The sequence below is a fragment of the Pavona decussata genome, unplaced genomic scaffold (assembly GCF_977016875.1).
Source record: "Pavona decussata unplaced genomic scaffold, jaPavDecu1.1 SCAFFOLD_261, whole genome shotgun sequence".
Lineage (NCBI taxonomy): Eukaryota > Metazoa > Cnidaria > Anthozoa > Scleractinia > Agariciidae > Pavona > Pavona decussata.
Window position 1 is genome coordinate 405,578 of NW_028145664.1, and position 27,942 is coordinate 433,519.

At 37.3% G+C, this 27,942-nt stretch overlaps 1 protein-coding gene across 2 annotated transcripts in view; it reads left to right on the forward strand.

Annotated features, from left to right (window-relative positions):
* Window positions 1-27,942, forward strand: part of LOC146456075 (ras-related protein Rap-1b-like) — a 279,286-nt gene that overhangs the window by 60,958 nt on the left and 190,386 nt on the right. Inside the window, exon 2 of one of the 2 annotated variants that reach the window (XM_085093525.1) lies at window positions 27,672-27,905. The exons of the other annotated variant lie outside the window; for it this stretch is intronic. Within the exon in view, the coding sequence (XP_084949651.1) occupies window positions 27,882-27,905 (24 nt within the window). The 5' untranslated portion in view covers window positions 27,672-27,881. The remainder of the gene's footprint in view (window positions 1-27,671; window positions 27,906-27,942) is intronic. 2 annotated transcript variants of the gene reach the window in all.

Consider the following 27,942-nt stretch of genomic DNA (forward strand, 5'->3'; position numbering starts at 1 on the left):
TTTAAGGCTTTATTTATGATATTATAGTCCTTATGTTTTTTTTTCTCGCTTATAATAGTTAACTTTTTAATTTCAGTGGGTTTTTCATCCCCAAAGAAATTGAAAATTATAGAATTCATTTCTCTATTTAGTTGCTCAGGGATAACAAGTATAGACGCATTGTAAATTAACCCTATCTAGACTGTTTTTTTTTTCTTTGTCTTCTGTGACCGGGGGGGTGGATACTTCATAAGTATAGAAGCTATGACATTGAGAGGTCCGCAACGCAAAATGATGACGTCATATCACGTGGTAATCATGTCGTAATGATCAAATGGCGGCTATTTTAGGGGGTGTTTACATGTGAAAACTCGCCCCGGTGCGACTTTGATACCGGTATGACATTGTGATTTCATACCGTGTTTACATGAATGAACACTTTATTTCGACCGACGTGATTGTGACGCCCAGGTGACGCCATATTGGATTGGATATCAAAGACTGCGCATGCGCTATCCGTTCTAGACTCCCAGGAGAGTGGTTTCATACCGGAGCGACCAGCCGTGTCGCGTTTACATGACATCGGGATGAGTTTTCGTACCGGAATGAAAATCTCGCCCCGCTATAGTTACCGGGGTGAACTCGCACCGGTATGACTCGCTCCGGTACAAGATTTTGTGCTGGTATCATGTAAACGAATACAGCGCCACAAGAGGGAACTGGAGTGAACTCGTACCGGAATGAAAGTCGCGCCGGTATCATGTAAACACCCCCTTAGATCCGCCACCACGGAGTTTTGAATTTTCCCAAAACTTCAGCGCCGAAATTGAAAAAAAAGTAAACAAAAAATTAAGAAACACTAATTTGTGCTAAAAAAAACCCATAAAAGATTACGGGAAGAAAAACGATTTTTATTCATTTTTAAAAGGGATTTTCTATTTTTGAAAAAAAAAATTTGCCTGTCAAAAATTGGTGGCATTGGTAACCTCAAAGACAACGAACACTAAAAGACCACATCAAGTTTTTCCCAGACAAATTTATTAAAAAAGTCCTGAAGTTCCATGGCGTTTGTTCAAATATTCAAAAAGTATTTCAGGTTCAAAGTCGCCGCGGGGAGAGTCCGCATCCCGCCCTCTCATTCCCCGGTCTACTAGATAGGGTTACGTTTGAAAGTTCTAATTATTTATGGCGACCCTGGGAGATCTTGTTATTGCGCTGAGGCGACGTTATTTTGCGATAATGTCGTTTCGAAATGAAGGTTTCTGATTGGCTCAAAAACTGTCATGTAAGCGTGGCAGCAGGCACTTAAATGGGTTCGGTGCGCACAGATGAAAATTTTACTTCCGTAAATGAACATGCGACGTTTACAAAGCTTGTGACACTGTTCAAGGAACACTAATAATATTTGTTTTGTGGTGAACATGTACCATATAACGCAGATACAACTTTTTTCTTTAAAGGTTAGCGATAAAGAGTGATTATAAATTCGGTAAAGAGAAATTTACAGTAAGGCTTTAAAAGACTTTTTCTTGAGTGTGAAAACGGCCACAGTAAATAACAATGAGCTTAAATTCCAATAAATTATGGCATTTTCAAAGCAAAAGGATACGATTTATTTGAACTGCTCCCCTTTTCAGCGGCTTTGAAATGTTTTCGCTTTGCTCAGAGGTTTTTGTTTAAATTAGTATCGTCGCCAAAATATGCGAAGTTTTCACCTTTGCGTCTCTCCAGAAAATACCTTCTCAAGCCTTTTTTGTAGGCTGGCAACGTTGCAGGCTCATATTCTTCGCCGAAAGTTGCTTTACTGGTGTCTCTTATCTCTAGAAAAAAGTGCTTCAAGAGCTCTGTTGCATTGTCTTTCATGCTTCTGGTCTGTCAATTTGATCTTTTTGTCGTAGCTAGCGCAAGCGCCGAATGGCAGACTCGGTAATTTTTACAGTATTTTTCACCGCTTGGTTTATTTCAAATCTTTAAATCTCCACGGCATCTAAGCTAGGATAACAATGCTCTTTTTTTCGTTTTTGGGTACTAGTATGGTTGCTTTTTTTATTCTTGCTTCTGGCTGTAAGGTTTATTCATCATTGTTTTCATGATGTTGTTTATCTCGCGGCGGTAACAAATTTTCAAAAAATTTGCTTTGAAAATGTTTAAACCTACTAGCTGGTGTATTTCGTCAATGGCGGTACTTTATGGACTGTAAATTTGTGCATTTTCTTTTTTTCTTTTCTTTTTTTTTTTTTTTTGTCGTAAAAATTAAAGCCAAAAATTAAAATAACCCGCCCAGAGAAAAAATGTCGCGTACAGATATTACCATGGCTACAGTTTGACTAAAGTAAGAATTTCTCTTTCAATCAGCGCACGATTTGTACTTTATCCTTTTATTCTCTCCAACAAAATGTTTGTATCGCGATAAAACCCTAAACACGGAATATATTTTCTCCCAACTAGCCGTCATTATAAAGCCGTAATGTAGTGTGAAAATCGAATTTAGTTTATATTAGTGAGGATTATTTTTTTCTATAAAGCCTAAGGTTTCTTCTCAATCAACCAAGCCGCATTCCTTTTGGTTTCATCTTTGTTTGTTTGTTTTGTTTATTTTTTTTTTATCTTTCTTAATTTCTTTTATCGCGTTAATGCCAGGTCAAAAATTTTAAAAGTTATTTAGGGTGTAAATATGGAAATTTCGATTTCTTTGGTTACATGTGTAAACTTGAAAGCCGTTCCTACCTATTTTATTCCTGAATAGTTCTGCCATGTAGTTTACGTTGCACGAGTTGAAATAATAGGGAAGTAGTCGAGGATACATGAATTTCTATTTCTAGCCAATTAGTTTTAGCTGGCATTGCTATAGTAGCTGATTAAAACACCTGGTGAAAGGTTTACTACAGCTACCCTTGAAATTTTCAAATTGTCAGCTCTTTCTAAATATACTTACAAATATTCAAGTCTTCTGAGGTCAACAAAAGCTTTCTCTGGTATAAAGCGGATGCTGTTATTTTGAAGAATCCTATTGAGAAGAAAAAGCAGACAGGCAAACATGCAATAAATAAAAAAATAAATAAATAAATAAATAAATAAATAAATAAATAAATAAATAAATATGTAAATCAATGAATGAATGCACGAACGAACGAATGAATGAATAAAAAACTGTTAAAATTGGGCAGCGCTACAGTTTTTGTTACAAATTTAGTTGTAGCTATTAGCCGACAATTATAGTTGTGACTCGATTTTTTTCATTCTTAATTGCTCAACATTCTATTTTGCAAACGAGCGTTCAGTTTCTCGAAAACCATGCCCGTACATGGTGTTAAATTTTTCTGTTCAATCAATCGATCATTCAAATAATTGTTGGCTTCACACTACAAGCTAAGTTAGTTTCAAGTAAGCACTTGATTCAAGTGCACTTGAGAATCTCAAGTCGTACTTTAGAAACCCTGGCTTCACACCTGGTAACAAAGTATACACTTGAAGCACAAGCTGTCAATCATCTTTCGCGGTAAATTCAGAAATGCGATTGCTCGACGGAAAATCATGGAGCCTTTGCAACGGAAAAACGTTTTATGTTGTTTACTCTTTATTTTGTCTTTAATTTTAACTCAGAGAGTCTTAACATTACAGGAAATGCATAGGTACTTTATTGTTTACGAGTACTTGGCGACAACACAAAAGAACAGGCGACATCTTCTGTGTACGTCAAGAATGGTTCAGTAACGTGATTTTCGGCAAAGAAATCGCCACAGGGTTTGGGCATGGCCTCGTCCACAAAATTGGTTTAGACTGCTTTTACCTAACCGCGACATGGATCCGCTTTGGAAAATGCTTTTCCGCGTGACTCGTCCAACGTTCAACGTTTTGTGTGGTTTGGTAAACGAAGTCCTCAAACTGCGAGGCGTATCTCTAGCCATGCATTTTGATTCTTTGGATTGATTTTAGTTCACGGCAAAATGTTTATCTGTCCTGGCACCGCAGCACGTGGCTTTCAGTTGGTTTCCCTTTTCCTATTGGTCAAGTATGTTCTCAAGTGTGGTGTTGGCCATACTTGGCGGCGTACTTCGGCTTCTTTGAACTACGAACGTTTCCATGGTCACTAAGTAAAGTTCAAGTTGGCAGGTTTTACCTCTTCACACTCGAAGTAGGTTTTAAGTGCACTTAGATTATACTTACAAGGTCTAGTGTGAAGCCAACCAAAATAAATCAGTCAGTCAATCAATCAGTGATGTTCAAGCCCGGCTAACATATAGTCAACGACGAAGGAGGATTAGGAATAAGGATTGGAGAATAAGTTCAGAGTTTCGTTTCCGTGTTATTGACTAAAAAGTGCCGTAACTAAACACATCCATAATTCAACTATGAAAACAATGGACATGCTATACCTCAATCCTAATAGAAACATGACAGACCATAGGATGCTACTCACAAATATTCCAGTTTCCATTGATTCCGGAAAAGACCAGCGGTAATGTTCACGAGTTTATTATCTGCCAAGTTACTGGAAAAATGCAAACAAACAAAAACAAGACAACACAAGGGACTTTTTATTAGGTTTATAAACATTTTCCAACAATTTGCAATAACCAATAATGAAAAATCATGGGCCATTGTGTTCGGCCACGTTCCCCCCATGGCTAGACATGAATCCTTTGCATGAATGTTGCCCCATTTGCCACATGACTGCTGGGTTCATTCCTTGGAAGGTGTTTTCCAAGAATTCCTTTTGCACTGTTGCCCTTTGATTATGCCATGAACAACTTCACTGCTTGACTTCATTGATTTCAGTTGTGCTATCGACAGTTCATTGGTTCTTGCAATTTCAATAGCTTTGTCGAGAGATAGAGTCGGAGCGCCAGCACGTTGGTTTTATAATCTACTTGAAGTTGTAGAAAATAGAGTCGCGACGTTAAAATTCATATTGAATTAACCCAGGATTTTACAGCTGCAAATTTCGCCACGATAATAACTATGCTCCAGTTTGTGTGCTTTTATAAAGCAAGATTTAATTTGTAACACAAGTTCTAAACCCGGCGCTCTAACTTTGGATATTATAAGGTAAGTGACTTCTGTTTTACCCGCATTTTCATTAAAACCGTTTATGCCTAGCGGATGATTCTACTATTTGTTTAAAAAAAAACTGGGCGTCAGATCCCGAAAAGTTTGTTAGCCACCACTTATTTACTCACGAAACGACCTATGAGCTTGAACTTCAGAAATTCCGAACTGATAACATAATTTCCTTACAGATCTGGGTGCAATTTCTGACTTGTTACAACAGTTTTCCCTTTGTTGCGTGTTTGAATTAGGAGGAGTATATGTGGTATACGTCTTCCTGTGGTATCTCATCTAAGTTTTCTATAGTCGTAATTATGCACTACATCTATGCGTAATTTTTTTTATTTGCAGAGGTAAATTTACATTTCTCTTTATGCCGTTGTTGCATAAGAATAGCGTCTTCCTTATTCTTTGATTGGAAGTCCCTTTAGTACGTCCCTTACAGAACATACCAATACCTACACAGCTAATAAATTGCAAAAAATACACTGAAGTAGTAGAGCACGAAACAATGTGGGGCAACAACAGTACTGATATTTTACTCTGCGTCACCTGATGATGCAGTTAAAGACAAGAACAGCGTTATTTCATACAAACAATGATTGCCAATGATCAAGGTTGTGTTTCAAATTCTGCTACCTTTTTCACTCTTGTTGGAATAAAAACCTTAAACACGGCAGACTAGCTTTGCAAAATTCTCCAATCACAAAGTCCTGCTAATGAAACTGTATAATACATGAAACTCTTGAAAAAAGACACATTACTATGAAATTTGCTCCATTTCCTGATTTGGGTCACGTGGTTATGGCATGGTCCAATGTCGCCATCGATTGAACCAGGCTTACAATATATGAATATTGACCAAATCCGGTTGAATATGAACAAACATGTGCTGAGTTATATCAAACAGACCTTTTAATGGCAACTGGCTCAAAAGACGGAAAATGGACCCTTGGAGACAGTCTCCCTTTTATGATACGCGGGTAAACTTTAACTTGACGGCCAAAAGGAATACCTAAAAAGGCGTCAGTAGTATTTCGGGGAAACACACCGAAGCCATCCGACCAATGACAAGATAGCCTGCGTAGCAGTCGTTTCCATTTCCTTCAAGCCAAGCGGGGCAAGCGCGCGAGGGCATTGGGGCGGGGAAGGAAAGGAAACGCCTGCCGCTGAGCCCAGACATTTTATCGAACGGGAGGCAATGATGTATTACCATTGGTCAATCGTCTCTGAATCAAACTCATAGACCAAAACGACATCCGGTTAACCGTTTATCAAAGATGAAAATATGGCCGAGGCGGAAAAGAACTCTCTCGAGTGTCTTTTCGATTTCGAGTTTGCTTTGCTTTGGAAACGACTAAACTACTTTCGCAGGGAGATACGTTAATTCAGTTGAAACCAGAGAAAAAGACTGCTTTAAGAGCGAATGTCTATTAACATTAAGCAAAATCAAAATTTTCGGTCACGCTTAAAATAAAGATTTCATTGCATTTTGGTTTGTTGGTAGGTATTATCGTCTCAACAAACATGGTGTCATTTGTGTTTCGAAATCCCGCCGGAATTTTTAAAAATTTAAGAAAATTTGTTCTGGCTGTCGGCGGCCCGCCGACACGAAAATTAAAGCTGGAAGCAAAATTGGCTGGTCCGAAAGCTTGTTTCGCGTACGAACAAAGAAATTTTTATTAAAACTCTGTAATCATAAATAGATTGAGGAGGCCTCAAGTAAATACTTTGCAGGAAAATTTCAGTTCTAACCTCGGTCTGAAAAGGAAGTTTTCAATATTTAGAACGACTTTGTATTTCACGCTACTCGCGAAATACAAATTTATCCTGGAAACGCGAGGAAGTATTTTAGCCATGTGGGACAAGCTCATCATCGTGCAGCAACATCAGACGTTATCGTTTCCAGTTCTAGTTCTTGTTCTAGTTCTTTTTTTTTGTAATTCTTGCGTTCATTAAACGACAATACGAATTACGCTATCAGGTTACCCACAGAAAACCATTTTCCAACCATTTTTTAACTGATGGTTGACATTTTGCAATACAAACCACGCAGATTTAATTTTACAGCTCTACAAACGGAGGACACATAGACATTTAAGACTGAAAAACAAAGCCTAATATCTCGATCAAGAATATAGCAAGTCCTGTTTTCGTTCTGTTTTTCTTGATTTTATTAACCTGAGCATAGATTTGGAAAGAAAATGATTAATGATGGGCTACAGTTCTCAGTACAGCTAAGTTACCTGGTAAAATAGTAGTCAAATTTTGTGGCACAAGGTTGCAAACTAGATCATTTAAACGATCTCAAAATAGACAATTAATTTCTTTAAATTTTGGATTAGGATAAAAAGATTTGGATGAGTCCTCCCGGTCCGATGGGATTAAATAACCTACGAGTAAAGATAACACCTGCAGCTTCATAAAACAAGCGCTAACATCAAAATTTGTCAAATTAGAACTCTAAAGTTAGTTAGTTGGCACAAGGCTTAGTCAAATTTCTCATAAAAGACAGTGAACACACTATGTGTTCGCCAACACCTTTACGTTTCCTGTCTTAAGGAACGCATGGGAATTTAAATTATTCTTAAATATTTGGTGTCAAAGGCTCGTTAAACGGAAAGAAAGGAAAATATTTTTCCTATTTCAAAACGCTGTACGAAAGGAAGGTGTGAATGACATCCATATAAAAAGATCAGGTGCTCTGTCAGTCTACTTCTGGATAGATGCCGAATTTTGCGCTAAACATTTCATTATTTGGAATTGTGCTTAGCTGCAAAACAAAAATCACATGCTTCTCTCGGCATATGTGAAGTTTCAAGCATTAAGAGCTACTGACTATAAATATCAAAAATCCCACGACAGAGGGGAAATTTCAGGTTTCATTTTATTTTACCTAAATTTTCCCTTTGGTGAACTATTTTAAAAAATCGCAATTAAAAGTTCCACCACTCTTTCGTTTTTCTAAAAATTAGAAAAGTTGAATTTACGGCTACACGCCCGATTCGGCTTACCGGAAAAACGGGAAAATTGTGCATCTTTAGAAGCCTCGCACACAAGAACGATAACTACTCCCGTTTTTCTGTCTCGGATGCAAGTAAATCTTTCTATTATCTCTCGTTTAGTGTAACAATGAAGTCGCAAGTCGTATTTTTAATGTGCTAATTCACTAGTTGAAGACAGCGACCTTCAAGGGTCAGATTTCGAATTGAAATTAGGGCCGATTTCAGAGGCCTATATCTGTTCCGGCATATGTTTTCTGGAGCAAAACTATAGCTGAGGTCTAACCTTAATCCTTCCTTTTCACGCCCTCGAAGTGCCTTTTTTGGCCCGCTAAAAGCGAAGCATCCAGAATAAAAAGTGTGTAGGGTATTTTGATTAGTTCGATGGCTCGTTGTCACGATTACCGTAACGCAAATCACAAAGCTAAAACAATCCATTCATCTAAAGTAAACGTTGTTTTTTTTTTTTGTTCTCAACGACAAATCTTGAAGGCAGGTATTTAATATTTCAGGTCCTTTACAATACCACATGATTATTTCAAATTTAAAAAGAAATAAATATTAGAAACCTATCCACCGTGGGACTCGATCTACGTGACAAATTTTGCCGACATATTTTAAGCGCATGTCATAACAGTTGATGACGCACTATACAAACTTCCTGTCAAATCTCATCAAATTAACTATTATACTCTTGCTATCTACATTACAAAAATATTTCAAAAGATAAATGGCTCATCTTCAAGACATCTACTAGCTTTCTGTGTCGTGGTGGGGCACTGTTTTTTTTTTAATTGCTATTCGAAAATTGGCGGGTGTCATTTGTTATTTCATTGGCTTTTGTTTGGTCTTTTGTTATGGGAGAATTTAGGGCAAAAAATTGAGTAACATTTCTCTTGGTGAGGATGGGGATTGTCTTAAGCTTCTGGGTATATTCGGGCAATTACAATTAATCTTGAATGAGAAAATGTATCTCGTCTTAGCAAGTCATGAACCGCTCAGTAGCCAAGGAGCAGTGAAATAAAAAAACCTTTGTTTAGTTGAGTACTTAGCAACTTTCTTAAAGTTTACTAACATTAACAACATTAACGGACCTTTTAAAGGTTTTAAAGAAAAAAAAGAAAAAAAAATCATACAAGATTTTGGAGCAACTTTTGAACAACGTTCTTAGTAATTTCGAGCATCTGTTTTAAACTGACTAGTTCTTGTGATGGTCTCCAATTCCTGATTAAATGGAAACCTTAAAACTTGCCCTCAGTCTCCATTTAAACTGAGAAGGAGGCGGTCGGAACGGGAAGTGGGGGGTGTTGGTGGTGGGTATTTATGTATTGATAATTTTCAAGACCGCAAATATTTTAAAACGGTAGCTAAGGATATAAGGCGTTCGGTGTTCCAAATGGGAACTTCTCTTTAAAACTTCGGAATTTCTCACAGCGCAGCAAATCAGTTCTTTCTTTTCGCGTCCTGCTGGCGACAAAAAAACCGCGGAACGATTTATCCTCTGGATGACGACATCCAGGCATTTCAAGGAGAAACAAATAGACGAGACACAGAACGGCTGCGAGACTACAAATACCACGGCGCGACGAGAGATCCTATCACGGCCTTGCTTGAACAACCATAGAAAATGACCAGGGCGGCATCTGCGCATAGGCATGGAACTGACTTGAATAGCTTCAGTTACGTATCAGAGAACCTCGAACTGAAGACTCCTAATATGAAACTCGGAAAGAAACCCAAAATGCTCCCATAAATAAGGGTCAATAAGAAGAAACACCCGCTTATATTCACCCCCTTCCACCTCAGTTCCCTTTACTTCCGTTTACTGATCCCGTAATTAAAGGAGGAGAAAGAGAAAAAAAGAGAACAAAAGATCAAAATGAAAGATCTATAACAGATACGTGGATTTTTAAACTCATAAACTGTTTTACAGCTAGGGCTTAGTTTACTGGTGGAAGGAAACTTAGCTCAGTTTGGTTTTATTCCCCCGCGCTACCGGAAGTGATCTTTGTGTCACGCTAATCACAACCGGCATCAAATGAAAACGACTGTGCCATGGGCTGATTTAACCTGCAGATAAGCATAACTAACGGATTTTCAGCAGTGTTGAATGGGATTCAAGAGTCATAAAATTGACCAAAGGAAACGAATACGTTCCTGTTTAGTGGTGAGACAGTCAGTCAGAGTATTCCTGTTTTATAATTATAAGTACCTTCAGGATTCGATTGTGGATGGTATATTCTTTAGTAGAAATGCAACTAATCTTGTCGCTTTATTAAATAAGCTTTCAGTGAAACAGTTTAGAAAGTGAGATAACCCCTCTGTCATTTACTAGATAAAATAAATACCAATAACAGCACGTAGGGTACAAAGCTCTTTTTGTATTTTCGGATAAATTTAATTAACCCGTGCCAAATACCTGTGCGGTATGTAAACACGTTGTTGTTGTGTTTCAACTCTATAAATCGACACAGAAAGCTAGTAGATGTCTTGAAGGTGAGCCATTTATCTTTTGAAATGTTTTTGTAATGTAGATAGCAAGAGTATAATAGTTAATTTGATGAGATTTGACAGGAAGTTTGTATAGTGCGTCATCAACTATTATGATAGGCGCTTAAAATCGGTTGCTAATGCCTGTATTTATTACTCGGCCCGAAAAGGCCCGTTTACACGGGCGATTTTTGTGGCGATCCCAAATCGCTCGTGTAAACTAGCGGCGATTTCATGGAAATTTCGTCGCGATTTGTCGCCACAAAATCGCCGCGATTTCGAACATGCTCCAATTTTGAGGCGATTTACTGGCGATTTTTTCAGTTTGAGAATAACAAAAACCTGGTTTGGTGTACCCCCGAGGATAGTTTGTCACAAACATGGCGAACATTTCTCATTTTCGTGTTTCTCTTTTTCAAAAAGGGGTACACACTTTGCACGAGCCCTTCAAATGCTGCAAAGTCTAAACGCAGATAATTGCTATAGTGTTCGGGGTCTCCTTCTAGATCTTTAAGTAAACGATGAAATGCACCGTCTGTTTCCCTCGGTCGAAATCCACGGCTTAACCTAGATTTTTCGCTGTCGACGTTTTTTTTTTTCGGCGGCGACAAAGAATAACTGTACCAATTCCTAAGCACGCCGCAGCCATTTGAGCAGTCTCTACGTCCATTTCCATGTTATATTTTTATTTGCAACAATGCTTAGTGTTAACATCGCATGCGCTCCGTGCTAGCCGCTGAAAAAAGGTCGTAGACTCGCCACAAAATCGCCGCTAGTTTACACGGGCGATTTGGAATCACCACAAAAATCGCCAGTGTAAACGGGCCTTAAGGCGGACCGAGTTCAGGTTTCGGTAACATTATCAATTTTTTTTTTCTTTTTGAGGTCGCGATGGGCCGAGAGATAAGACTTCGGGCCACGAATTATTGTTCTCGGTCTCGTTTTTTGTACTTGGCTAGTACGAGTTAGGTTTTCTGTCGTGTTATCAAAATCTTTAAATTCTCGGTCGCGTTCTTTGTTTTCGGGCCGTGCAATTGTGAGGAGTGTTTACAATATGCGAGCCAGACATGCGAGGCATGCGAGGCATGAAATCCTGAGGGATACCCTGTTTAAGACAGGAAGTGATGAAATAGATACCCCGTTCAAGACAAGACACCCCGAAAACCATACCCTATCGGGCCTCACGTCCCCGTTAAGGTCACATAAGGGAGTAACCCCCCTCCCCCCCCCCCCCCCCCCGGTCTAGATCATACCAAAAATTACGATCCGTCATTGACCCGGCGTCACATACATATTAGGACCATACAAATGGTTTCTGTCTCTAAACGAAAGGTGAAAACGTAAGGATTAAAGCCCGGGGATTATAAAAAGCATTCGTATGGCAAATGTCGTTTTCCCCTGTATTTCATTATGACTGCTCCTGGACTGCAAGAAATGCAATTCTATCTGGTGGTTTCTTATTGCCTCACTGTATCTATCTATTTGGTAGCCTGCGAGTAAGCTGTCTTGGGGGGTGGGGGCGGTAGGGAGAAAGAGGATCATCCCCCAAGAGAGCTTGCTAGCAGGCTATCTATTTGGGGGAATTGGCGATGCTGGAGGTTATCACTGTTAAAAGATTGTAGGCTTTACGCACCACACAGTCAAATATGACCCGAGTATAAGCTGGAAACAGCTTCTTGTTTCTTTTAAAATTTGATATAATGACGTGGTATTGTAAAGGACCTGTCTTCAAGATTTGTCGTTGAGAACAAAAAAAACGTTTACTTTAGATGAATGGATTGTTTTAGTTATGTGATTTGCGTGACGGTAATCGTGACAACGAGCCACCGAAGTAATCAAAATACCCTGCACACTTTTTATTCTGGATGCTTCGCTTTTAGCGGGCCAAAAAAAGGAATTCGAGGGCGTGAAGAGGGAGGATTAAGGTTAGACCGCAGCTATAGTTTTGCTCCAGAAAACATATGCCGGGACAGATATAGGCCTCTGAAATCGGCCCTAATTTCAATTCGAAATCTAACCCTTGAAGGTTGCTGTCTTCAACTAGTGAATTAGCACATTAAAAATACGAACTGCGACTTCATTTTTACACTAAACGAGAGATAATAGAAAGATTTACTTGCATCTGAAACAGAAAAACGGGAGTAGTTGTCGTTGCTGTGTGCGATGCTGCTAAAGATAAACGATTTTCTCGTATTTCCGGGGGGGGGGGGGGGGGGCTGAATCAGGCGTGTAGCCGTAAATTCAACTTTTCTAAATTTTAGAAAAACGAAAGAGTGGTGGAACTTTTAATTGTGATTTTTGAAAATAGTTCACCAAAGGGAACATTCAAGTGAAATAAAATAAAATCTGAAATTTCCTCCCTGTCGTGGAATTTTTGATATTTACGGTCAGTAGCTCTTAATTCATTTAAACCTGGAAGCGCGAAAACATGCTGTACATTGGTGTCCGTTACCAAGATAACTGCATCTTAAGTAATGGACTACCGACATATTTATGTTTCCTTAACGATCAAATCTGTCGGCGAGTTTAACACTTTATTGCACAAACGTTCACGGCCAGGAAGCAGCAGGGATTCAAGATACTTTGTTTGTTACACGGCGCTTTTAAAAGCCCTACTGACATTTTTTTAATCAGGTCCAGGCCATAAATATAACCGAGTTACGTCTATTAAAACGTAACTCAATAAAGGGTCTTCAATAGAACGGACCACGTGGAAACGTCGAGTCAAACCAATATATCATATTGAAGATCGAGAGCATACTTTCTCAACAAGAAATTCTTCACGGAATCATGTAAGCGTCCGGGTATGTTATTTAGACTTTGCACCTTTCTTTAAATTTATTCTTCCCCACCAGTTTTCCAGTTAACCGTCGGACTTAAAACGGGGTGGGCGGGGGAGAAGGAGGGGGGGGGGGGGGGGTGATTGTGGATGCTAACTCCTTCCACCTGTTTTTTTTCTTTTTGTTTTATTTTATCTAGAGAGTTTTTGTTTGTGTCTGAGACGCATTTACTGCGAATTTGGTGGTAATCGGCTCATAGATACAGGATATATTAAAGAACAAGTAAAGTGTGGTTTTAATGCATTAAAATGTGATATTATAAGCTGTCAGAGCCATATTCTGAGCCAGAAGTAGTTGTAAAGCAACTCAAGGATGTATTAAGCCATCTTTTGCATGCTAAGCTGTCTTCGAAAAGTGTATTTTCTGGGTAAAACTTTCAATTTTCTGGCAGAAAACGAAAGTTATAGTAGAAAAAAGATAAAAATCAGACAAAAAGAGTCCGCCGCGTTGGATGACTTTACTGGCCCCAAGCAGCGCCACTTGTATATGTATTCAAAAATATTAACATCTTCTTGTAGACAAGATAACAGGCTATCTATTAAAGAATACATCGTAGCGTATCGTAATAAAATAACGAAATATATCGTATCGTATCGTAACGGTACCGAAAACGCTAAGGGGTGGGGAGTTCCAGCCACCCACCTCTTGTACCACGGTGAGGATATGAGTTTGCATGTACGTCCGAGGGTTAAACTGCTAATGAGACTGCCAGTAGCTATAGTCCTTTTAGTGACCATCGTGAATCTTCCTTCTTGGCCGCAGAAAATAGAATCTATACAGATTTTCCTGCTTTGGTAGGAATTTCTACGAAGTATCGGAGCAAATGACGACAAATTTTGCCTACGTTTTCTCCTCTTTGTCCACTTTATCGCTCAAAGGTGATTATCGAAGTAAAATCACAGCTGGTTTAATGGGGATTATGCAACAAAAACTTGCATGATCGACCCCCCCTGCCATATGAACAATCATAGCATTTGAAGATTTATAACAGGTCTGGGAACAGCTACTATCATATCGGTGGCAGATAAAAATGACTGGATTTTTTTTTTTAATTTCGTAAAATAGAAGGTTAAAAAGGGTATAAAAATGCATTATTTCGCAGATGAATTTAACTCCTTAAACTTTGAAAATTACACGAAAAAAATTTCTTTAACATTGGTTTCTTTGGGGTGCCTGGAATCTCAATGAACTTCTCCTACTGGAAATGAAATTATGATAGATGCTAATACGCCTCAAAATAGATCACTTGGGATAGAACAAAGTACTTCCGAATTAGTCTCTTTACTGCTTAGATGCAATAAAGAAAAAGATAATGACGCATACGTTTTACTCGGGCGTGAAAATCCCTTGTACATTGGATTTAACTCTTATTATTGCGTGAAACACTTAAACTTTGAAAATTTCACGAAAAAAATATCTTTAACATTGGTCTCTTTGGGGTGCCTTGAATCTCAATGAGCTTCTCCTACTGGAAATGACATTATGATAGACGCTATTTTAATGCACTACAATTATTGGACCCAGGGTGCAGTGCAAGGGTATCATGTTAAATCACTGCTGAAAGAAAAATAAATATCAACAACCAAGATAGTAAATAACACTTACAGATACTCCAACTCTTTTAGGTTTGAAAATATATCTCCCGATAGGTGTTCAATTTTATTCTTGTCTAGGTATCTGTAAATGGAAGGGAAATTATATTGCTTAAGGGTTAATATAGGTAATAAATATTTTACGGAAATATGACGGGATTATGTTAGTTATTTCAATTCATAACAGGGTTGGGGCACTCTATTTTAAAATCTTTTGTACACCGAAAACAAATTCCGACATTTTTTTTTTGTCGGCTGAGAAAGAGAAAAACAATTGAAAAATAAGGCACCTAACGTCGAAACCGGGACAATCTGACAACCAGCCTACCATTTACGGTGTTTTACTGTCACAGCCAATTATCATAACATGCCTTTGGGTTTTTAAAAAGACTGAATAATACTATATTATCTGCATTGCTACCGACAACTAATATGTTGTGTTCGAGTACGTTTCACTAAGCTGTTAGGAGAGAAAATAAATAGCTTATTGTAGTTGCTATAGTTTTGAGGCTCTCGTTACTGAATAACGAATTGTACTATTGGATGTTTTGGCACGCTTAAAAGGAAACCATATTTAATTTAGCCATGTTTAATATAAGCCATTCATATTTACTCGCATTTACCTTCTAGTTGCACGATATTTTATCCAATTTTTTCTGATATTAGATTATATATTTAACCGACGTATTCGCAGGTTTTTTTTTGTCGGCTGAGAAAGAGAAAAGAAAAGTAAAAAATAAGGCACCAAAAGTCCCCCTATGTTAATGAAACTAGACAATCTGACAACCAGCCTAAGATTTGCGGTGTTATACTGTCACAGCCAATCTTTATAGCATGTTTTTGAATGTTATAAACAGACGGAATAATACTATATCATCTTGCATTGTTACCGACAAATTATGTGTTCGAGTACGTTTCATTAAGCTTCTCTTCGTAAGGGATACCCGTCATATTGTTCTCTGTATTTTTTTTTTATTTTTTTGCCATAGCAGTTCGAGTTCTTTGTTCGACATATCATGTTTACATTTAACTCCCGATTCATTTGGAGGCATATCGATATAAACTCCACTTTACAACTCAATTAGCCAACTGCTTTGCTTGCTAGTTTCAACATGTTATTTTTTTTTTCTTTTTAGTCTGCTAATAAGTCTGACTGCGTTTGGTTTTCCTGAAGTCTTCTTAACTAAGACCAAGGCCGAGACGGGGTGGTAGAAGTTAGGGAAATTTGTTTCTCGTAATTAATACGCCTCAAAATAGCTTACTTGGGATACAACAAAGTACTTCCGAATCCGTCGCTTTACTGCTTAGATGCAATAAAGAAAAAGATAATGACGAATACGTTTTACTCGGGCGTGAAAATCCTTTGTACATTGTTGAAATCGTCAGATGTAGACTTAACGAGAAGAATAAGAAAAAGACAGAAAAGCTACTAAGCAAATTAATGGTGGCACACTTACATAAACCCTAGATCCCTTAACGTGGAAAAGATTCCTGAAGAAAGATTGCTTAAACCATTTCCAGACAAACCCCTGCAATAAAATTAGCTTCTTTTAGTATTTCAGACCAGTTAAGAGAAGGAGAAAACATGCCGTACCACAATAGAACGTAATAATTATGTTAGGAACGAATTTAAGTGTAAAGCTGAAACACTATCATGCAGCAACATCTCACGTTTTCGTTTCCAGTTCTTCTTTTTCTTCCTCTTCTTTTTTTTTTCTCGTAATTCTTGCATTCATTAAATGATAATAAGAATTACGGCGGGCCAGAAGTTAGGGAAACTTGTTCCTCGTAATACGTCTCAAAATAGCTAACTTGGAAATGAACAAATCCAAACTTTATGAACGCAATATTGCAGAATTTTATCAATCCAAAGGGCTATTTTCACGATGGCGTCACGATGGCGTAGACCGGGGAAGGATTATGGCCGCGGGAACTTTAATCCTGAATAACGTTTTTCTATAGTATTTCCTCAAACGCCATGGGACTTGTTGATTTTTTCAGAAATTTACCTGGGAACTGTTTGATGTGGTCCGTTAGTGTACTGTTCATTCACCTTGATGTTACAATGAAGACCACGTTTTGATAGGCCGTTTTGTTTTTTGTTTTGGTTTGTTTTTCTTTTGTTGTTGTTGTTGTTGTTGTTGTTTTACTTGCTATTCAACAAGAAAGGCCGAAAATACTTACAACGAAAATATTTCTTTAGAATCGGCACTCTCGGAATCGGAATCAACGAACGCCTTTTATTCGACTTATTTAAGTCTTTTTTTTTACGTTACCATACTTCTATCAGTTGCATAGCTCCACAGCTGATATATAAACCATATACAACCCATAGACGAAGGACTAATGCTTGAAACGTCACTAATCGAATCTCCTCACAATGGCCAAATGACCTTATCAACTCTGTTAATTAAACCAAACATCAGTGATTTTACGCTTGTGTTCCAGAATGTTGCCCGCTTTGGAAGTGAACGGGCAATTAAGTTTTTGCATTCTGCGCGCGCATTTTATTAACACGGAAAATTACAAATTAATCTTAAATTAGAATGTTCATCCAACGTCAAGTCAGTTGATTACTACTCGAAGTAATGGTATGGTAACGACTCCAGATGGACCCAAATTCAAATGCTCATCAATTTTTTTGAACAAAGAATCTAAAATATGATGCAGCTGTTGCAAAAAGGTGAGTGAGGATAGACAAGACTAACCTTCAGCGATTACATGGCGAACCATGTTAAAAATATACAGAGTATCAGATCCACGGTTGCATTTCCTTTTTATTTTCAGTTTGGTACGGTGGCCCACAAGTGTCACGGCCATACACAAAGGCACGGCACAACCACATCACTCAAGGCACAACCGCGCCAACTCATGGCACAACCACGCCAACTCACGGCACAACCGCGCCAACTCACGGCACAACCGCGCTAACTCACGGCACAACCACGCCAACTCACGGCACAACCGCGCCAACTCACGGCACAACTGCAAGAGTTTTAACACGGCCGAAGTGAAAAGAAACGGCAGAGACAGTCAGTTAAAAATGGCGGAATTAATGGGAGACGATTTAGACGACGAGGAAGGTCTTATAAGAGGTATATTCCATGAGAAGCGCGCTTGTTTCGCCTCATGGCTGAGAGATATTTTCTATGTCTTGCGCGAACTGACTTCCGGGGAGTCCGATTGACTCTTGCCAGGACGAACCGTCTCCATCGGATCCGATCGAGTTTGTTTGCCAACTTTTCAACCCCCTTCGCTCCCGTTGACCCCTTACTTCCGGTACCACTGATCAAGCACCTTGCACCCATTTCCTGTTCCGGTCGCGATCGGACTCAATCCGCCCGCGAGCGAAGACAACCCGACTCAGGTCGAGTGTATTGGACATGTGTGGAGGGTTGTCCAATACACCCAAACTGATCAAGCGCCTTGCACCCATTTCCGGTTCCGGTCGTGATCGGACTCAATCCGCCCGTGAGCGAAGACAACCCGACTCAGGTCGAGTGTATTGGACATGTGTGCTGTTCTAAAAGTGAATATGGATTGTTTCATTTCATCGTAAGTCCAGGAGTGGAATTTTGAGGGCCGCTCTCCTACACTATGAATGTTATGACGCCTACCCCCGGAACAATTACGCGGACGATGTACATTGCAGGATCATGTTAGTCGTGTTTACGTTAAGATTGAATATTAAAAATTGTGGTTGTCTACCGAAATGCTCTTCTGTGATAACTTATGTCTTCTTGGCTAGGGACTCTGTAAAACGAGGACACGGACAAGCGAATGCGGACGGAGAATGGCGGATGGCGGACGGCGGATGGGGCTTTTTTTTTAAAAAAAAATAGGATGTTCATACTGTTAAATTTATTGGTTAATTGTCACCTTTTAAGAAATGCTAGCTTTGGCTATTTTTTTTTTTAATTTGAATTAATTTATATCTTATTGTCAGTCAAACAGCGAAAACGCTATAGAATGTTTCTTCTCGTTTTTCAGACAAATCAGTCTGAGTTTGCGGTGGAACTCCGTACATTAGTATGACACACCATCCGGCAAAACAACACTTTCACATCCATGAACATTTACAGGATAATCTGATTAACGGGAAAGGTACTGTACAAGCTCTTGCCAGGCATTATAGATTAGAAATTGTGGTTATTGTTCGAACAGACAAATCGATACAAGTTATTAAAAAAATTATTTTAAGATGTCCAAAGATTTCTCTGTGTAGGATTTGCGAACGTGTCTTTTTCTTCCCTTTAAATTTGCACACAAGCGAAGTGTTCCTTGCACTAGGAAAACTTTTTTTGATCGGGTTTTGCGTCTTTTCGGTTTTGATACTCTTGCGGATGGAAAAATTTCCGCACAGCCCCATACATTAATTATGCATGCTGATGTATTAATTATGTATGCGCTTCATTGTTTTAAAAGACAATAACCTATTCCCATGTGTTTTGCATATATACATTGCAAATAATACTTACTGCGTCAATAAAAGAGGGTTTCGTCGTGTCAAGACTTTTTCTCCTCTTCTCTCTCCATTTTCCCAATCCCATTTTCTTTATTTCTCTAACCCAGCCCCCTAACGCTTTTCTTTGTCTTTCTTTCTTTTTTTTTTTTTCGGTCTACCTACCATACTGTGCCTTGAACTGAAGCCTTACTGTTAGCGTTGGATTCCCTGTCCATCTGCTTTACCACTAGACTACGAGGGATTTGCTGGAAATTACCCCTCAACAAATATATTTTATTTTTTGTAAGCCTTTAAAAATCTACATAACAATACAGAGGTATTTTTTTTCCTGTGCGTTGCACTTGCCTTGTAATTTTCACGGGAAAATGCGGCATTTTCGCCCCTTGATTGGCCAGTCTTGGTTTGTGTATTTCTCCTAGTCATAGCCCCATGCAACCATGTTATAGTGAGTTATAGAGCATTAACGAGTCTTGGCCCACTTCAAATTGTGTATTTGTTGCTTGTGCTCCGAATCGTCGTCTTATTTTTGCGTCCTTTGCTGTTTCGTCCATCGCTTCCCCTACGTCTATGCCATGCTACTACGTCTGTAATTTGACTGACCTTCGCCCATCGTTCCAAGCCTTTAATCACCTTTTAAAGTCGCCCAATATCCTTGCGGATTACGAATGGTGAACAGAATAGTACAAGGATCACAATCTAAACGCGCCGTCCGTGAAATGTCCACCTGTTGGGTGCAAGAAAGCCCTAAAGACGAGCAATATTGGCATATATTGTAAGATGCCAGCCTTTACGAAGTTCACCAGAACTTAGCGCTCTACGCGCTCTTCGAGATACGCCGGAGGAAGACGAAATATCAGATACCGTAACACATGAAGCCCGCACGTCTATGTTAGCAAGAACCTCTGGCTTTATTTTAGGAATGACAACAGCAAAAATAGAACGTAAAACAAAAAGAAAGGTAAAGAAATACTTTATTTTTGATAGTTTACGGCAGTCGCGATCAAAAACCACTGGTTAATCTGCCTTTATTTTTACGGCCATGCGAAAACATCTCACTCAATTCTAAACATTTTTAAAACGAGGACAAATTAAAATGCGTAAAAATTGCTAAAATTGTCAAATTTTGTTTAGATTTTCCGTATTTTTTCCCTAAAATTTGAAGATTTCGGCAAAGCCCATATAGACTTAGAAATAAAATATAAAACTAAGAGGAACAAAGCGAAGTAATCCCAACGGCGCACTATTGTTATCTCCATTGTTTCCTTTCAACAAAGACTGTATGCATAATTAATGTATGGGGCTGTGCGGAAATCTTGCCCCAGGTGGAAATCTTATTAAGATCTTAGTAAGATCTTATTAAGTTTCTTATCAAGATTCTTATTAAGAATCTTATTTAAGAATCTTACAAGAATCTTACAAGATCTTGTCACAAGATTCTTACAAGATCTTACAAGATTCTTACAAGATCTTGTAAGATTCTAACAAGATCTTAAAACATTCTTACTTAGATCTTACAAGATTTCATAAGATTCTTACCAAGATCTTATAAGATGTCATAAGATTCTTGCCAAGATCTTACAAGATTTCATAAGATTCTTACCAAGATCTTACAAGATTTCATAAGATTCTTACAAGACTTTATAAGATTCTTACCAAGATCTTACAAGATTTCATAAGATTCTTACCAAGATCTTACAAGATTCTTTCCAATATCTTACAAGATTTTGACAAGATCTCTTCAAATGTTTTTCTAAGATATTGTCAATTAAAAATGTAGAAAGTCTTGGGAGATCCATTACCAGGATAAATTGAAGGGCCAAGATTTGATTTTGCTTTTCAAGCAAGCTGCAAAATAGGGAAAAACCGGAAGTGTATACTTAAATTTTCTTTTGGATTGCCCTGACATTTCTGGCAATGACCTACACTGGTTCATTCAAAATTAAACTAGAATCATGTGTTCCTGAGAGTTTGATCACAGCTTGCTTACAATACAAAATCTATATGTACCTAGAAACTGACTTGAGGTGGATATGCTCTTAGCACGCAGATTCAAAGGATGGGCCATTGTTAAACCATAACCAACAAGAAAAATCATGTGTGATAACCTTTTTATTGCTAAATCTTGGCTATTGTGAAATAAATTTATCACAACAATCTTCACAAGTTAACATGATGGAAACTTTCATTGACTACAATGCTATATACAGCTGTTTTACAAGGCATATATTCAAGTTCTTGTGATGCATGCTCACAAGATCAACAGCACTATAATTATTATTGTAATCCACAAGAGAGACAGAAACAAATCTTTACCAACAAATGTTCTCTAGACTAGGATAAAGTTCTACATGTAACTTTTTTTTTCTATTTGCATCAATTCATGAAGCACTAATAATAATCTATTTGACTTAATTAATCTGGCAGCTTTAATCCAGAGAATTATTATTTGCCAGTATTATTTTCCCAAGAAAGAAGCAACCTTAAAACAATTGTACATATGAATAAGAGCTTGGTTTCCACTGGTACAATAATGTTCTTTAGTATTAAAAAATAAATAAAAAATAAACATAAAACAAAAAACCCCAATAACTCATTTCAGTTGCCTGTAAAAGCAAGAAAACATGGAAGCTTGAAATTATCCTGTATGGCCCCTGTGGAGAAAAAAAGAAAAATAATTTAAAGCAAAAGAACAAGATATCATTTTTAAGCTATTTTCCTAATTTTTTTGCCAATTTCCTTGCTAAAAAGCTACCAATTAGAACAATAATTATGCCTCCATTGGTCAAATCATCATGTACTGTTTGCCTCTGAGCAAATGCTGACAGCAGCCTTCTATTGGCGTCAAAATGTTGAAACAGTGTTTGTTAGAAGTGTCTCCCTCCCTCCTCCTTCTCCTAAGTAAAGTACAATGGAAGCAATGATGACCTGCATGCCAATTTGCCCAAACAACATTGACCAAGAGGAAAGGGGAGCAGCGTTTCAACAACTATTGAGAGTTTATACTGTTTGCGAGCAGAGCCTTTCAACTTTTCAGCCAAAAGAATGGCACCAATATACAAGAGATACTCAGTGAAGCAACTAAAAACAATAATTATTTGTTTTACAAATGTTGGGGATGGAATGTAGCTGGATTAAGCCACAACCCACTGAAGAGCAGGATTACATCATCATTGTGTGAACCGCACGAGAATGCCACTTTTCAGTTATTTTGTGAGGATTTCTCTAAGCCAATTGCCCATTTACATTTCTTTTATGCTTACAAACTCCAGAGTGTAGGCTGCACCATTTACAATGTGCTAAATATTACTATTCCTAATGTAGGTTTGACAAGTTCATAAAAGCTTAATTTATAAGAAAAAATGATTGCATTGAGCAAAAGGATTGTTACTTAGTGTTCCCTTTATAAGTTATTGCTTGCTGTTTTCAACTATGATATCAAGTACTGATCAAATACTGCCATTATGTAAGTTACAAAATTTTATTTAGTATTATTGTTCCTGAGTAGAATTAGCAGAAGTCACAATTCACAACAAAATTAAATCAGTTAAAATAGATTCCAGCAGTCATAATTATAAGTGACTTTATTGAGCAGGATTTGTTGACTTGACTCTGAAGTTGCAGTCTTGAGTCTCAACCTTGACAACAAAATGGAGATAGGAGTTGAAAATCTACAGTAAAACAGAAAATTGTGCACTTTAAATCAGTTCTTCTAAGTGATCACAGTGACCATTAAGCTGCCATTAACTTTAATTTAGACAATGTTGCAATGAGCTTCTCACCCATAACAATCTTGTTAGTTCAATTCCTGATGTGAGTAAAATGAGTCATACACTCCACGAAGATCATAAACTGATCTTCACGCCAAATCAAGATCGATCACTCAAGTCTTCAGCTTATACCAACTCTGTCATGATATCAACCCAGCTACAAATTACTCCGTAAAAACGTTTGCAAAGGCTTCATATAAAAACTAAATAGGGAATGACCACCTCAACAATCTTCAAGAAGCAGCATGCATATGTACAGTAAATGTCTGTAATTCGCGTGGACGATCACACATTTTCAAGCAGTCTTTCACAAAATAATTCGTAACGAAACTTACCTCTTTCTAAACAGTGGTTGTCCACAGTTTGCTGCTTGAAGCCATCATCATTTTTTTAGCTAACAGAGGCAAAATCCAGAGGAAATATGTGCTGTATACTTGAATCCCGCCTAAAATCTAACATGAAACGGTCTTTTCTCCGAGCCTGCAGTGGCATATCTGCTGACCAAAATGGTGCCCAGTCTTCCCAGACTGAATGAAATCCAAGATGGCTGCCGGTGTTGCTGTGATTCCACGTTTTTCCACGTTTTCTTGCTCATTTTAAAAGCAAGCATTGTGCATGAAAATCGTAGAAATTATGATTTAAAGCATTTTTGTTCTTTCTGGCATTAAATGGAGTTGAGATTCATTAATGCAGGTTTGTAAGTAATAATGTTTTCACAAATGAGTTTCAGTGTAGGACTGTGCATTTAGTTTTTTTTTATGCAAACACAATCTGTAGACTGCAAACTGCAAGTCTTAACAGTCATATCTTTTAAGCCTTTGTTTAGAAACACACATGTCTACATAGCGTTTATCAACTTAGAACACTGAAGGAAACAGTATTAAGATGTACAAGATGTCACAACAAACAACTAAATTTCAAAGAAAGTAAAGAGATTATCACAGTCAGTATGAGAGTCTTGCTGGCATGCTTATTCTTAGATCCTGTCAAGATTCTTGTAAGATATTATGTGATCTTAATAAATAATTGAACCAAAGAAGAAGTTTTTCGTTTTTGTTTTACAAGATCTTCATAAGAACTGTTTTCAAAAAATCTTATTCTTTATTTATGCTAAGATCTTACAAAGATAATTGTAAGGTGGTAAGATCTTAATCAGAATGGTTGTAAGATCTTGGTACAAATTTCAATTAAGATCTTATTAAGAAAACATTAGGAAATAGGTAAGATCTTATCAAAATATGTTTAAGATCTTATTTTTAATTTATAGTATGATCTTAAGTTAATTCTTAAGATCTTAACAAGATTGCTAATAAGATCTTGTCACAAATTTTGATAAGATCTTAATAAGAAAATATTAAGAAATGGATAAGATCTTATTAATAGCTGTTTAAGATCTTATTGATTGTTAGGTTGAGGATTTTATCAAGATTCTTACAAGTATCTTACAAGAATTTAGTAAGATCTTTTAAGATCTTATAAGATCTTAAAATGCTGAAGATTGTATAGTTTGTATTAAGATTTTATTAAGAAGTGTTGTAAGATCTTATTACGATATGAAATCTTAACAAGATCTTATTAAGATCTTAGTGTTATTTTCATTCTTACAAGATTCTTACAAGATCTTGTAAGATCTTACAAGATCTTAATAAGATTTCCACCTGGGGCCCTCAACAAGCTAAGTCACTTATGACCATTGGACTCTATTTTAACTGATTCATTTTGTTATGAATCGTGACTTCTGCTACTACTACTCAGGAACAAATTACCAAATAACTCAACTTCCCTTTTCAACAATGCAAACATCCTCCTGCAGAAGATGTTTAAAGTTTTTATTGTATTATTTTTATAGCGATTGTATTGTATTTTTATTTTACATTATCATAATCCTGTTGCAATTTCTCTTATAATCTCACATATTATAACAATTTTTTAGATGATTAACGCCGAAAAGCCCCTTTGGGGAGTGTTAATAAAATTTGTATTCTATTGTAAAGTGGATGAAATTTTCACACTTGGTACTCTCTGGAAAAGCACCCAATTCAAAAACTGTACATCCACAGTAATAATATTATAAGGGCCTGGAAAGGAGATTTGGAGGCTCCAGTAAATACTCTTACAAGATCAGGGACTGTGGAGGGGGTGAGACTGGGGGGACTTCAGCCCCACTCCCCTTACTTTTTGGAGAGTGAAATAAATATTTTAGTTTTCTACATGCATCAGTTACAGAAACAACTAACATACAAATTGTTAAGTATCTCATGAGAGACATGATAAGTGAATTTATCAACACACACCTCTTATGAATCCGGCAACCACTGAAACATGATTGACCTTTTCGTAATAAATTAGTGTCAATAAATTAAGACTGTAAATCATTTTTCTTTGCTGGATTAGCTAAAGAACAATGGCCAGATAGGACAGAGGCACAAATTATAAATAGCCTAAACACCACGCTCAAGGAAATTCGCCATACATGTAATTTTAGCAAAGTTTGGCATGAATTTTGTTGGGCTTAAAAAATAAAACTTTTTCTCTTGTCAAACCTTTTAATGCACCATTTCAATTCATTTTTTTCTTTTCAATTTCAAACGTTTTATACTAGCTTATTTTATGGAGTATTTATCCTGTAGTATATTCAATAATTTTTTATGTATATTAATTTCCATTAAACAATTACTGTAGTTCAGTTTATAACAGTTACAAAATTATATACAGTATATTAAGCTACAATAATTCTCACTGAAAAATATCATTCTCAGTAATAGCAAATAACTGTGAATGTAAAGCCTGACCTCAGAAAAGTAATTAATTAGCGTGTCCCTTCAGTCACTACTTGTGGTTAAAGCCTTTAGTATAATTTTAAGCTTTATAATAATCATTATTATTAAAGCTGTTTCCATAGCATTTTATGGCAAAGCATGATCAGTGAAATGTTTTCATTAATGAATTCTATGGATTTTGTCTTTCCATCAAATTCCATGGAAATCATTATGAATGCAGTTGTGTTCCATGGAACTCTATGGAACTTTTGCCCACGGAATTCCATGGAAAATTTTCCATTAAATTTCATGCAGCAACTCCATTTTACTTCCATGGAATTCCATGGAAAATTTTCCATGGACTCCCATAGGTTCTGCTGTACATCTACATGGTTCCTAACCACAAAAACAACACTTTGTACACGTATGTTCTCCTTTTTATTTTCTTCTTTTCTTGATGGGATCCTATTATAATCTGGTGGTGCATGTATAACCACGTTGTGAACTAAACCATGTCTTGTTACTCTTTCCACATGTTCAGTGATATAGAAAGGAGGTATGCATCTGAGTTGTGGAGAGTGATCTGTAGTGAGAGACAAGCATTTAACTATTAATTTTGTGTTTTGTAAAGTCTTTTACATGTCTGTTGCTAATGTGTACTGTAATTAACAGGTTTATTCTAGAAAATGGTTTCTGTGGACCCACTAGGCCCCATTGGAGACCTTAAGGCTTGGTGCCCCACAGGGCGTTGTTGAAAGATTACATAGCCGGCAATTGTCGCCTGTGTGTAAGCTACGATGATGCACCCCCAAATGCACCCAACCCTGAATTTGGTACTTCATACATGTATAAAACAGGCCTTTTTGTCGTTTTCATATGACTTTATGTTTGACAGAATTATGTGTGTTTTCGTGAGAATTAAGGTTAGGGGACACCTTATCAAACAGTTCGTGAATCTCATTAGCATGCACTTCTGGACATATCTCAGTCATTGATGCATGCGCCTTCTGTCTTGGCGATAATCTTTCAACAGACGCATTGTAAGATTTCATGATGCTTTGTTCGATCACGTTTTTGTATCAAACTTAATTTGCTGTGCAATTTCACAGTGAATTTAGCTGGCATTTACATCAAATTTGACTTATCTGCACCCTTTGATTATTTCTGCTTCAACTGCAGAAAATACTTGATTTAACACCACATGTACACAGATTGGATGTGTAAATTAAATAATTACATTTTTTATATTTTTTGTACTGTTTGATTAACAGTCATGTACACCTGTACATGAAAGTTGCTCTGATAGCTGTACATGTAGGTTAAATTTCCAGCATACTGTAGCATTTTCAGGTGTGTGGTGTGCAACAAATTTCAAAATTAACCATGTTTGCAGAGGGCATTAGTTTTAATTGTCAAATCTCTGATTTATAATAGGAATACATACTGTACAATGCAGCTTTAGCACATACATGCACTGCAGCAAAGTTTATGTGCTTATTGACTACCAATTGATTATTTTGTCTTTTCCAATGGTGTTGGGTTACATTGCCTCCATACATGTACATTTACATGTAATTGTAGGTTTCAGACACCTCTTGCAGAATTTGACCCAAAATGTGTAAAATAAATGACAGCTGTGATGTTACTCTTGTAAAAGGAGAAAGGTGATGACATCACCAGTTTTGTAAAATTAGTTGTTAATGTTAATTCTACAATCTTTTAATGCAGATTGAATATAATGGCAAATGATACGATTTGGAGATAGTTGATACAGCAGGGCAGGAAGAATACAGCTCATTCCTTGATTCATCAGTAGCGACAGGTGATGCATTCATAGTGTTGTTTGCCATCAATTCTGTGTCCAGTTGGCACGAGCTCCAGGATCTCAGAAGCAAGATCATCCAAGATCATCAACTCACTTCAGCTACATGTATCCCAATGGTCATTGTTGGAAAAAAGTTGGTAAGTTCTTCTATACATCGATATGTGAGTTCCATGC